The 14,037-nt window shown below is 36.0% G+C and overlaps 1 protein-coding gene and 1 long non-coding RNA gene across 3 annotated transcripts; one reads left to right on the top strand and one right to left on the bottom strand.

The window, feature by feature from the left end:
- Window positions 1-425: 425 nt before the first annotated feature.
- On the top strand, window positions 426-13,891 carry LOC107017602 (peptide chain release factor PrfB1, chloroplastic). Of its 2 annotated transcripts, XM_027916482.1 has the most exons (8): window positions 426-740; window positions 1,029-1,091; window positions 3,747-3,967; window positions 4,517-4,720; window positions 4,829-4,878; window positions 5,483-5,675; window positions 12,822-13,008; window positions 13,468-13,891. In XM_027916482.1, the coding sequence occupies exons 1-8, from the start codon at window positions 527-529 to the stop codon at window positions 13,770-13,772; spliced, it is 1,437 nt and encodes a 478-aa protein (XP_027772283.1). In that variant the 5' UTR covers window positions 426-526; the 3' UTR covers window positions 13,773-13,891. The 2 variants fall into 2 exon arrangements, with proteins under 2 accessions (XP_027772283.1, XP_015073258.1); XM_015217772.2 differs by lacking the exon at window positions 4,829-4,878 and having other exon boundaries at window positions 5,460-5,675.
- LOC114076839 lies at window positions 8,930-11,632 on the bottom strand. Its single transcript, XR_003577885.1, has 2 exons — window positions 11,121-11,632; window positions 8,930-10,581 (listed from the first exon to the last, which is right to left on the bottom strand). It is a non-coding gene; the product is annotated as an uncharacterized LOC114076839 (long non-coding RNA).
- Window positions 13,892-14,037: the final 146 nt, after the last annotated feature.

A 14,037-nucleotide genomic window follows, 5' to 3' on the forward strand; every position in this document is an offset into this window, starting at 1 on the left:
GGGGGGGGGGGGGGGGGGGGGGAGAGAAGAAAAGGGGTGGAAGAAAATGTGGCAATTTTGATTTTAAAATGTATTTTTAATTAATTGATTATTCTAATGAGTTTTAAGAAAATGTTTAAGAAAAAAAAGTGAATAAACAAAAAAAGATTGAAAATTATGATGTGGTGCTTGCATTACTGTGACGTGATGCTTATATGGCTATGATGTGGCGAGTGTTATTTTACTCTCGAAATTGTATTTAATATATTTTAAAGATGTGAAAGAATATTTAAACGTCGATATCAATTAAGTGATAAAATAAGTTATCCACCACGTGTACTATTTTTTTCTTATTGATTTTCTATTAATTTAGCCAAAATTTCAAAAGTTTATTTTTATTTTATAAATTTTGTATTAATTTAAATTAAACTCATATAAGTGGACTCACAAAGGAAAGCCGTCTTTTGGGAGTTACGGATTAGTCGACATATTGTTCCACACACTTATCTCTTTGCAAGGCAGAGACAGCTTCTCTCTTTCTCCAGCCATGGAGATTGTTGTTCAAAGTTCAGTTGGTATATATTCGAAACCCTTCCATAGCTTAGCTAGAAAGCTAATTAAGGCATCATCAGGTCCAATTACAAGAGTTACAGAAATGGATAGGAGAAGAGAGGGAATTTCACTACTCACTTCTCATTCTTTTTTTCCTGCAATTAGGAGAATAAGAGCAATGCATAAGAGCATCACTTCTTCTCCAACGGGTATCTACTTTTTGTTCCTGCAACTCCCTCGTCTTACAGATTTTGTTATTTCACCTTTATCGATGGTAAACTGTATGTAACTTTAATTTTCGAAATTCCACTAACGATGAGTTTTTATCTACTTCTCAAAATTGGGAAGGAAGGAGTAATTTTGAGTTTTGAATTATTAATTGTCACCTGCTTCTCAGAAATATACTAGTTTGGGCCTTTATTTGCTACTATTTGTATTTATCTGAATAATAATAATAATTGTGCTTACTATGTGGTGTTTCATCAATTCTGATGTAGTTTCTTTTGCAACACCTGAGGTGGGAGTTACAAATACTGAAACGCGTGAATGGGCGATGCAAGGTAAATTTATACCATGCCAAAATGATGTTATTTCAGCATTAAAGAAACAGTATGATGAAGCTTGAGTTTTTCTTTTAATAATTTTGATAAGAAATTTTGGTTATATTGGATCGTTGTACTCATTTAACGATCAAAGTGCATTCTGAACTTCCTTTTGGCTTTCTTGCATTTTGTATTATGTTTTATTTTGGATAATGGTGGTGTCTGGGCAACCTGTGTACACCTCGGCTAACTCCACGTGATACCTGCATTTTGTCTTATGTGTCTTGTCTGGATTTTGATAGAACTTCTAAATTGAGACATAATGTTTGCATCAAGGAAATAAAATAATGTGTTATGGTGAAGTCTCTATGCTTAGCTGCATCTAGATTTTTTACTTCAGTAGTATTTACGTGTATGTTCTTCATTGTAGTGGTTGCGTGAATTTGCTTTTGTAACTTTGTGAGAATATGTCCTAGAAGAATTGCACACCTGACACCTTACTAGCAAGGCATTATGTAATTACTCATACTGTGCTGTTAAACTCTTGTTACTGAACTTGACAAGGGGCTATAAGACCGTAAATGTGTTTATCCATCCTACCATTCCACATCCACACCTTTTAGAAGGTTGCACATTCAGAAGTCTTTGTTTCAACAACTAGTTGAATATTCTACGGAGTATGAGGTGAACCGCAAGGTCATGAAACCTTTACCAACAGATCAACTTTAAGGAAATGAAAAGTTCTATTGTCAACTTTGTAATAAATTTTGCGTTTCTTTTAGATTGTAAGTACCAATATTTTGGTGGAGTGATAGCTAAAATTTTTGCAAGTGCAATATTACCTTGCAACCATTGCCATAATCACAGGCAGCCTTCATAGGAAAAAAAGGGCAGTGCCAACTATTTGAAAGAAATGGAATAAATGGGACCTTAAGAAAATAACATGAAGGTGGTGGCTTAGGGGGTGTTAAAGCTAAGATGCTAGGGTTCCTTATAACAGAGAAGATTTCAAACATTAATGTTATAAAGGTTCTTTTTGTTCTTGAGGAGAAGGGGTCATGATTGATGAGGATGGCAATACAAATGTGTATGTTGGAGGTGTGATGCTGAAAGAACGGTATTTGAGGAAATGGAGATGCATAATGGTGAGGCAAATCTGTGATTTCCTTGTTTTTGATGGGTCGATGTAGGGGTGGCAAAATGGGTAAAGTATATGGTTATCCGGTTGATTCAGCCATATCATCAATCATAAAATATGGGTAACTCATGTGTATCCACCAATTACACTCTCCTTAAAGTTTGTAACGATGTAGAAACCTATAAAAGTACACTTATTAAGAGTGTAATTTCCAATTTTCTATTTTATTGACTTAAATTTAATGTTTTGGAAATCTTTCTTTTTTTTTTTGGACAAATGTTTTGGAAAATATTTTTCTCTAATTTATGAAAAATGATTTCTGTACATAAAGTAGGGGAAAATTTCAAAACTTTTTTAAATCATGAAATAATTTTTCAGAACTTTCCTTAAACCTCACCACTTGAAACTGGTCCGGGATCTGACTTCCGACCCCGACTCGAGGCCCAAAGTTTTACCTCCCAACCTCGATTCAGGACCACTAATTTTCCAAAAAATACTTTCCTTCATACTAAATACACACTAAAAGGAGAAGAAGAATAAGAGAAAAATCTTGTACTTTGAAAGTATTTATTCTTTACATAATAAGAAGCAATGGACAGATAATATGGATATACGTATTACCCATTGGGTTTACCCATTTTAATCCATATCAAATATGAGTCGAGTAGGATATTCTATCAATTTTCACCTAACTCATTTTTTCCAACTCATATCCGATTCTACCCGGCCATTTGCCACCTCTAGTCGGATGTCTGTAGTTTGGCATATGGGTGTACCTTACTTTTTATGTTGTAGTTAATTTTGTTAATTCCAAGTCAGCCATCTATTTTTATTTTTATTTTTGCTAATAAAGAGTTATACGATTAGTTTTTTTTTTCTTAATTAATGAAATCGGACTTTTTTTTACCTTTCTCAGAACACAAAATATTTCCCAAGGGATTTTTTCTTAGGTGAAACCATGTGCTTCAACGAAGTGTACACTTCAAACAATGACATGCAAAGTAATCCAAACTAAAAGCAGTTGGTTCTTTGAATATCAACTCCGAGGAGTTGGATTATATAGACATTATTGTATATTGGATGTTGAAATAATTTATTTTGATTATAATTTGATTATTATAACACTAAATTTATCTATGTTTTTGTATCTTTTGAACTTTTAATATTTGTGCGCTTGTCTTCCTTGTGGGATTACGCTTTGTTTGTTGTTGTTGTGCACTTGTCTTCAAAGAAGCATACACTTCACTTCTTGCTTTTTCGCTTCAAACTGCATGGACCTTATCACTTACTTGCGCTTTTCAATTTTAAAAGACTGCTTCTGAACGCACATGTAGGGAAGGGACTCTTTTTAGTCATCTTTGAATGAAATTCACTTTTCTAGAAATCGAAATTTAAAGTTGTGGATGGCAAGTATTGTCTACAGTCACAATTTTCTGGGTAGCACTTTGTGCAATCTTCTGCTGATTTTTTCATCTTTTATGGAGTATTTGGCTCCTTATGTGTTGGAGTGCTTGTACTGTTTTATATGTCCACAGATTTCTATACTTTAAGGAAGGATGTAGAAACTGTCTTAGAGCGTGTTCAGGAGATCAGAGCTGCTGCTGGTCTAAAGCAATTACAGGAAGATCTTGCTGCTTTAGAAGCAGCAGCTGCTGATCGGTCTCTCTGGGATGATCGTGCGAAAGCTCAGGAAACACTTCAGGCTTTGACTGATTGCAAAGACAAATTAAAGGTTCTCCGTGACTTCAAGACACAGGTACCTATACTTGCCTTCAAAGAGAGATGGAGAGCTGAAAACACTTGTACTATGTTGTTTCCTTGTTAACATCAAAACTCATTTTCCATTTTTGCTGAAACATCTTTGTACTATATTAGTCTTGCACTGGAGGTCCTATTTTATCTTGTGAGGCGTATGTCACCTTTAACTTTGATTTGTCTTTGTAGTAAATGGTTAATGGTTCTAGGACATTTAAAAATCCAGTGATTACCAATCTTATTCTTCTGGAGGATCTCCTTCATTTCCCCTAAATACCTCCTTCTGTCCGAAGTTTGGAATCTTGGTTAAAAACCAGAGAGGAAGATAATCGAGTGGACAGATGTCCATTTGAAAGATTAAAAAAAAAAAAAACATTTTTCCCGTTTGATGTGCAATAAAAAAATTTGCAAAGCTTTTCTGTTTGGGGGACTTTTAGATTTTTCTTCTAGTCCTTGAAAACATCTCAGGTATCTGACCATGTATTTGGATATTTACTCATGAATCAGTGTCAGTACGACAGTGACAATTCAGTAATTCACACTTCCACAGGCTGATGATGCAGAAACGATTATTAAGCTCACTGAGGAGATGGACTCAATTGATTCAGTGTTTCTTCAAGAGGCCTCTGGTATCATAAAGGAATTGAACAAGGCACTGGATCGTTTTGAGTTGACTCAACTTCTTTCAGGCCCCTATGATAAAGAAGGTGCAGTGATTACTATCACAGCTGGTGCGGGCGGCACTGATGCACAGGTAATGCTGGATCAGTAGCAAGGGGCTAGGTCTATTGATTTTTTTATTTTATTTTTTATGACAAGGTCTATTGATTTTTTTTCTTGATAATCTTAATGCTCGGGTCAGTTTTCACGCATCTCGACTAATTCAACAGGATATGTGCTACCATATACTAGGTAATATGTCCACCAAGGCTAAGGCTAGTGTTGCTTAATTGAGTGAAATCAGAAAAAGGACAAAAGATAACTTATGAATATGAAGGAATAAAATAGTAAAAGGGAACGAAGAAATAGAAAGAATAGAGCTTATGAATAGGAGTGGAAAAGTACGTTCTATTTCACTGCAATTAAAACTTACATGTATAATATAACATTAACTTCAAATACCTAAATATCAGCCAAAATCTGCTGAAAATAAACAAACTCCTAAACACTAGGAAAATAAGTTATCTCAAGAAAACTAATTGACTGCAGTAAATAAATGAAGCTGCAGTCCTAAAACATACCAACTAACATCTCTTTGAAATACTAGAACAAAAGAAAAAAGATATGATGTGGAGTAGACACTATTGAAGCTCTTTAACAATTTGTATATTTTGCTTTGAAACCTTATCTTGCTTTTTTCTCATTACAGGTTTGGTCCATCACTCTACTAGTCCTGTTTTATCAGAAAGTTTTCAAGTGTTCAAAAACTTGCAAAATCAGTGTCACAATTTTCATTACCTTTACATAGAATATTTTGATTAATTCCAGTGCAGGATTGGGCTGATATGCTTCTCAGGATGTATGTGAGATGGGCAGAAAAGCAGCGCTATAAAACAAAAGTTGTTGAGAAGTCTGTGGGAGAAGAAGCTGGGATCAAGTCAGCCACTGTTGAAATTGATGGACGGTATGCATATGGCTACCTGTCTGGGGAGAAAGGAACCCACAGGATTGTTCGACAGTCTCCCTTCAACTCTAAAGGCCTTCGTCAGGTTATAATATATCTTTAAATGATAACACTCTTTTGGGCCTCCTTATATTCTGTATTTTCTAGATACTCACGCGTATATGAAAGATTTCGTATGAGTTTGAGTGGGCTACTTCACACTAAAAGTCCATAAGCATGATAACCATACCGTGTGAGCTTGCTTACATTGTCAGTCCCAAGTCCGAATAAAGGGTGAGAACTAGCATAAAAAGCCAGTTCATGATGAATTCTCACAATAGTATCATTGGGACATGCTCATCAAGGAACACATTACATCGCCGCCTGGATGTGATGAAAAATAAGCTAGTGATTCTGTCAAATTACCACTTGGATGTGACGGAATATGAACTGTGGTTCCTGCATCAGTGGTCGCCTGGTGGGTATGAGTAAAGATGTTAGTACTGCCACATCAACACCTTGATGTGGTACAACATAGGAAAGGGTCCCATATCATGGACAAATGTATGTAAAGAAGCTAGTATGGCTACATCCTGGATATGGTACAAAATAGGGAAGGATTCCCGCATAATCAACTAATGAGGGTAGGAAAGCTAGTCCAAGAGAGTTGAACTTGAGTAGAAGCTGGAACATAGGCTTTTTGATTGGAAAGACGATGGAATTAGTAGATACCTTAAAAAGGAGGAAAGCTATATTGCATAACTACATGAAACTAAATGGTCGGGGTAAAAGTTTAGAGAGATGGCAACCTCAGTGATAACTGATAAGTTATGATATTGTGGGATAGCGAAAAATAGTAAGCGGTGGGAACTATTGTAGAACAAGAACTTAAGGATTAAGGTTGTTCGGATACTATTATTTCATCATGTCTTGCATGCGTAAATGAGAACACTTAATGTCATTAGTGCGTACGCTCTGCCAATAGGATTAGATGCAGAAGCTAAAACTAACTTTTTGTCAAGATATGGATACCTTGGTTCAAGTGACTCCAAGCAAACATATAAGGTAAAGACTGACGGTTCTGAACATGTAAAATTGTCCATGAGGGATATGGTTATGGTACTAGGGGTGATGAAAGAAGAGTTCACCCTAGCTTATGGTTTAGTTGAAGCAAACACATTTTAAAAAGGGATATTCTCGCCTGATAACATTTAATAGTAGAGTAATCATAGTCAAATAAACTTTATCCTTTCTAAAAGACATGATAGAACCACATGTCCGGGGGTTGGAATTGAAGAACGGTAACCAATTAGCGTTTCAAGAAAAAACTATAGGAGTGACATTGACTTATAGGGGGACACTGACATCCAGTAGAAACCCAATTGTAGTAAGAAAATAAAAATGATGTGTTAGGCAAGTCTAAAGATAGTTTTTCAACCACAAGAATCCTAGTGTTAGTATAAGGAGATACTAAGGGGTCGTTTGGTTTGAATTCAAGTTATGATGAGATTAATTATGATGAGATTATATTTTATTGAGTGTTTGGTTTGTTTTATTCAAAATAATAAATTTTTAGTACAATTTGTTTGTTTATAAAAATGCCCTTCATGAATGTAAAAAGTGATATAACAAAAGGGTTGAAAGAGACATTTTTGTGATTTACTTAGTTTATCCCAGGATAAGTTATCCCGGTATTACTATACCACCCAAGGGGAGGGATAACTTATCCCGTACTAATTATTAATCCCGGGATAAGTCATCCCGGACTTGCCAACCAAACAACAAATTAATTGGTATTGTAATTTAATCCCACGACTATTTGGTATTATCCTTCACACCAAACGAGCCCTAAGAGTTAATAGAGCTAAAGAAAGTGTTATAGGAAGTTATCAGACGAAAAAGAGGAAGACGTTGAATAGTATAAGAGAGCTAAGAGAAAAATTAATTGTAAGAAGGTTATTAGTATAAATCTAGAGAAAAACATTAGATGGATTGTACCAAATGTTAAGGTCACAAGAATGAGAGAATGACATGTTTAAACTATCATGGTTAAGAGAGAAGAAGCGTAAGGACTTAAACAAGTGTACATAATGAGATAAATGGAGAGATGCTATTTTGATCAATTGTTCAACTCGAGCAACGATTATAACATTTTGGATCTTTATATATTTGTACACAATATAAGCTTTTAGCCGCACTCATAGAATTAGGCCATAGAGGTAAAAGATGCATTGAAAAATATGAGAACTAGAAAATTCTGGTCCAATTGTGTCTCTATAGAAGTTTGTGAGTTGCTCGGAAAAGTTGGAGTAGGATTACTAACCAAGCATTTTCAATGTTGTACCAGGAAGTGATAAAGTAACTTGATTTATATTTTATAAGAACAGAGGAGATATTTGAAGTTGTACGAACTATCGTGGCATTAAATTTATGAGTCATATGGTGGAATTTCGTAAAGGATTGACAGAGCAGCATGTTGACACCACATGTTAGGTCCAAAGAGCAAGAGCTTGTATGGGTTTATTGTGTTGATTAATCTTAAGTGCAAACTTAAAAGTAGTGGTGGTTGATCGATTTGTTTCACAAGTATTTCCAGTTTCTATTCTTTTATATTCTTTGGGCATAATCTCCCAATTGCTGTAGCCTAATGGCCATTCTGTGGGGACTTTGGAGATCTCCCCCCTTCCCCTCGCTTGTCTAGTGAGGGTCCATTGTTGAATGTGGCAAGTTGTGTAGAATGTCTCGTCTTTAGCTTAAATGGTCACATCATGATGCACATTTTTTCCTGATGTTGTTCAATAAATGAGCTTTGATTTTATTCAAAATATGCTCATTTTGTAAGGGTGGCCCAGTGGTTTGAGCTTGGGACTTCCATGTTGGAGGTCTCAAGTTCGAAACCGCTTGTCAGCGAAAGCAAGGGATTTGCCTTCTGAGTTGAGCTCGTCGTACCAGGCTTTCCTAGTGTGGGTTACCTCTCCTATGTGGTTTGCGAGCTATTGCATAGGAGCGGGGTTTTACCCTGTGCACACCCAAAAGAGTAGCGGCTGCGGGTTTCCCTTGTCATCGAAAAAAATATATGCTCATTTTGTTTTTAAAAAATACCCCGTCCTCGCATTTTGTAAATTAGATTTCTTGAAAGTGTGAAAGTTGCATCAAATGGTTATATCAGTGAGTGGTGCCAAACACGTTTACAGTTTTGTTTTTCTTTATAACGTTTTTCTTCACTAAAGCTCGTGCTTTAATTGCCCTTGTGCTTTAAACTTAAATAGATTTTGGCACTTTTGTGCATTCCGCTTTTGAAAACTCTCTTTCCAACACTTTTTTCACACCCAACCCTAGGTGAGGCGGACAAGTACCTTATGAACACATGCTTTACAAGTAATCTATGATGAGAAAGTACACTTCTATGCAGATTACTGATGAGAAGCTTCATATACAACACATTTTGACTAGCTGAACCGCTATATGTGATAAGTGAAACTATGAATACAGATGGTAGCTTTACAATGTCTACAAAGCCTCTTCTGGAATCCATGATGGTACCATTATGAAAATACGCATAGTAAAGACTCGGCAAAGCCCCGAATCGACCTGGAGCTCACCAACATCCGCTGAGTATAATGTGCTTCTATGGGAAGATCCACTAGTTGAGTACTTGTACCTGCAGCATGAAATGCAGCGTCCCCAATAAGGGACGTCAGTACGAAAGAATGTACTGAATATGTAAGGCATAATACAACCATATTTAACATGAGAGCTCAAGTGAAACCAAATACCAATAAATAAGGATTAGAGACCACCTTTGCTTTGTACTTGTGGAATCGTGCATGTTACATTCTATTCTTTACATTTCTGTACTTTTTATAATCTTTATACAACATATGATACAAATGACCAGCTGATCACGGTAGAAGAGGATGACCCATGCTAGGCTTTCGCCCCCTGAGCTGTCACCCTTCCATACCAATTGGGATCGGCCCATGCTAGGTTTTTGCCCCTGGGCTGCCACCCTGTTATACCAATTGGGATCGGCCCATGCTAAGCTTTCGCCCCTGAGCTGCCACTCATAATCATATAGATTACTTCACTTAGATTCTTTCATCTTTGAGATTGTTGTTTATCAGTTCATAACTCTTTTGGGATTGTTCTTTAGATAATCATAACTCTTTTGATATTGTTCTTTTGATGTTCATAACTTGTTTGTGATTGTTGTTTTGGTGGTCATAATCCTGGTTTAGATTTGGATCTACGGACCAGTATTAGAAGACATATGAATATGAACTTACGATATTAATAATGACATGGGAAGCAAATGTGACTTGAACGTAGTACTTAGGAGCCTATATGACTCGGTAAGCATTTTGATATCTCCAATCAAAGCACATCTAGTGAAGACAATTTGACATTCAACCAAGAGATTTGAACTTTATATGATACAAATACAAGGTGTTCATGAATGTGGAACCAAGGGGGAATGTGGGCAGATTCAACTTAAGGACGGATACATATTCCAAGTAAGTACATATAAACGTACAATTGAGCTAGTAGTGATCCTGTGAGGTAACATTATAGTCTAACACAATGTGAGTAATAACAAAGAAGGGAACATATGAACATGTGACAAGATGACATATCTATAAACAATGGAAGCAAGTTGGCATGATATAGGCAGATTGTACCATGTGTAGTCTAGGATCACTTTGACTTATGTAACGAGGATACATGCCATGGGTAATTTGGCAATGAAACAAGTTTAAACCTTGCATGCTAACACTTGATAGAGTAAACACGCACATTTAGTAACAAACTCATATTAGAGTACTCACTTCAATGCTCTGGGGAGTAGGAACTGCAACTATGGATCAGTCACTACCAAGGGCACTTAGAAAGCTTACTTTTTGTACTGCAAGTTTTGGGTTCATGTCAAAGAAATAAGAAATCAAATAGCCTTACATACCTTGCTATACAATTCAAAAAGTATGACTTAAGCTCCTTCTCTTCAGATCACTGATCTACAATAAAATAAGTTGTAAGACTAGTATTAGTAGCTAATCAATCAATTTGAGTCACTTGATCACACCCAAATAGTAACGAAGCAGTAAGCTGCAATCTATCTACTGAGTGTTTTCTTTCCTTCCCTATCCCATTAATCGCGTCTATATACTGTACAACCTTCGTATCAGGTCCTCCCCAAAACTCCCTGCAATATTTAAGTTCTTTAACGTCTCCATAACTTCCCCGCACATCCAGTCACATCCCTTATCATAACATACATAAAAAACAATCTTTGAACATAATAGTGTAATAGAAGCAATATGAATCATGGTTTCTGATCACCAGCACTTGAAGAGCTAACATTACTTTTAATGTGCTTAAACAAGCTCATAGCTTAATTTAAAGAGGACTCCCCACCATGGTTGTCCCAACATGCACTAATCACCAGAACATCCTCCCAATATTCACCATCTAAAAGTAACAATTTCCAACTCACTAACATTCCGACTGTCCTAATTAACTCAAGCACAAGAAGGAGAAAATTGCAGTAGCTTACCTTGCTGGACATAACTACCACTTGCTAAAACTTGGATTCTTCAAGGTAAAAGTTGTCCTCCTTAACTTGTCTTAAATTACACCTTTCAATAGCTTGAAAATACCTATTATTCAAGAACCTAATGGTATTTAATGGTTGTTGTATGAATCTAAGAGAGAGAAGAGATAAAGCTCTAGTAATCAGATTTTTTGTCAAAGTAAAAATGGTTGGAAAAAGCTGATATCAATCTCTTTTAAAGGGACCCTGCTTTGGCCGACTTTCTCACTCATTTTGGGCCATAATTTGTCAAGTAGGTGACCCACCTACTTGGACTTTTCATTTGGACTGTTTGGTCTTAAGAACATTGGCCCTTTTGCCACCTTTCTTGTACTTCATTTGCAGCCAACAACTGTCTATAATTTGAGCCACACATTTAAGTAGGTGATTCACCTAGTTTTCCATTAAAATTATTTCTTGTGGGTTTGGGAATATTGGGCCTTGGCTGTCCATTTCCCCTTATTCTTCTGTTCAACTTGGGCTAAATTAATGCAAATAGGTGTAGTGTACTTGGCCCAATAACATGGTCAAAAGAGTCTTAGTAGGTGATGCACCTACTTGGTCCTTTGGTTGGTCAATAAGTCAAAGTAGGTGATGGACCTATTTATCACCTACTAGAAGTGAAGTCAAGCAAGCACCTCAATGTTTTATTCCATTTCGAGACCTTAATAACTTTAATATAACTTAGAACTTATATACACTATATCACTTTATACTTTAGACTCAAATACCACCTTATGATCTCAAGTTTAAATACTTCCATCGATATCAACTTAATTGGGTCGCATTAAAATCTATGGAAAGTTCACTTAAACCTATTCTATTGCCACTAGTCGCATAGGAAATCGAATCCATAACTATACCACAAGGCAGTTTATATGCGTTATATAAATAGAACTAGTACACGTAAAATACGGGGTGTTCATCCTCCCCCTCTTATGATCATTCGTCCTCGAATGATAGGTGCACCTGATAGTTCAGTTAATCTTTGAATTTCATATAGGGATTTGCGAGAGTCCCTATTGTAAATAGGAAGGACTATTTAAAATCCATATACTAACCTAAAACATGTATAGACAAATGTAGCGTGACGTCTCGATAGATATGATTCATGAAATAGTACTATGACTTCTTTATCATGTAATTCACTGAAGATATACAAGTTGGACTCATACAAATAAGGACTGTAATATGCCTAAATACAAGACACTCAAATGACATATCAAATGAACAAATTCTAGTAGGATTCATGATCATATAAGGGGACCACATGATCTCAGATCCTGATGTTGATGTTTAAAATGAGGAGGGTTACTTACTTTATTTTTAGAAACAAGTTAACTTTAAAAAAGTTCATTCTAACCTAAAAAAACTAAACCTGTTTTTGGAGTGCAGACACCTTAGCACTTTGACGCCTACACTAAAGGGCCAATTAAGCCAGATGAAGCTGGTTTTCATCAAGTTCCAGGGCTTAAGCGTGCTTAAACGAGCCTTTAAGAACAACACTAGTGAAAAATGAGCAATGTATCATTGTTTCATTAACCACTTTATTCTGATATCGTGCAGCTTAGTATGATATATCTTTTTTTCTATCTTCATAGCAAAAGAATCTTGTCGTTTACATACATGGACAACACATAAATTTTTGAAGTGGCCACTGTGCAGACAAGCTTCACTGGCATTGAAGTTATGCCTCTTCTTCCTGAAGACTCAACAAATGTTGAAATTCCCGAAGAAGACTTGGATATCAGCTTTACAAGAGCAGGTGGAAAGGGAGGTCAAAATGTTAACAAGGTTGAGACTGCGGTTCGCATCACTCATATTCCCACTGGTGTAGCTGTTCGCTGTACAGGTTTCTTTGAAACCTTTTTCTCTTTATTATATTATGTGACATCTGTAGCGAAGAAGTTTGAGATGGAATGACCTTTTTGGTTCTAGTGGATAAGTGTTTGATCTTTCTGAATTCTGACATAGATTGACATATGGACTCAGAGAGATTAGAGCTGTAAAGTTGTTATAAACTAGCATACTTTTGTTCTTAGCTCGTTGTGTTTTTGTACACTTCCATCCTTTGGTCTTCTTTCTCTAGTTAGATTTTGAACTATGGTTAAAGCATTAATTTTCTTGTCTAAAGTATTAATCGCAAATCTATTATAGTATTCTAGCTGCAACTAAAGTAGAATGGAATATTAGTGGAAGAACAATATAAACAAATGTACGGAATAGACTAAAAATGATCATCTCTTTTCCCTAAGGTGTGGCTTATTTGGAATTGATGTGTGATACTAATAATATAGCTTCACAATTGCAGAGGAGAGGTCACAGCTGGCAAATAAGATAAAAGCTCTAAGCAGATTGAAGGCAAAATTATTGGTGATTGCAGAGGAACAAAGGGCATCGGAAATAAAGCAAATAAGAGGAGACACGGTGAAGGCGGAATGGGGCCAGCAAATAAGAAACTATGTCTTCCATCCTTACAAGCTAGTAAAAGATGTAAGGACTGCTTATGAAACTTGTGATATCACCTCTGTGATGGATGGTGAGTTAGATCCTTTTATCAAAGCCTACCTTAAGCACAAGTACAGTTTGGCAGCAAATCCTAGTGGACTCACTTGATAATGTAAATGAATCACTAGATACAACATCTTTAATGTTGTTATTACCTTGTATTTGAGATTTGTTCCCATCTTTCTATAATTGTTGTGTTTAGTTAATAGGAAAATGACATATTGAAGTATGAAAGGGAAAAAAGACAATATTCCGACAAAATAGTTCAAAATAACAAATCTCAAATATGCGGTGTTACGTTCGGAGACACTACCACAAAAGCGGTATGTATGCTCACAACCAACAAAAGCTGTCAAATTTTATACTCGAAAGT

The sequence above is a fragment of the Solanum pennellii genome, chromosome 4 (genome assembly GCF_001406875.1).
Source record: "Solanum pennellii chromosome 4, SPENNV200".
NCBI classification, from domain to species: domain Eukaryota; kingdom Viridiplantae; phylum Streptophyta; class Magnoliopsida; order Solanales; family Solanaceae; genus Solanum; species Solanum pennellii.

Coding starts and splice junctions, on each gene's coding strand:
- LOC107017602 (XM_027916482.1), top strand. CDS start 527: ATGGAGATTGTTGTTCAAAGTTCAGTTGGTATATATTCGAAACCCTTC. Junction 4,879..5,482: donor TATGTGCTACCATATACTAG/GTAATATGTCCA, acceptor TATGCTTCTCAG/GATGTATGTGAGATGGGCAG. Junction 5,676..12,821: donor ACTCTAAAGGCCTTCGTCAG/GTTATAATATAT, acceptor GCCACTGTGCAG/ACAAGCTTCACTGGCATTGA.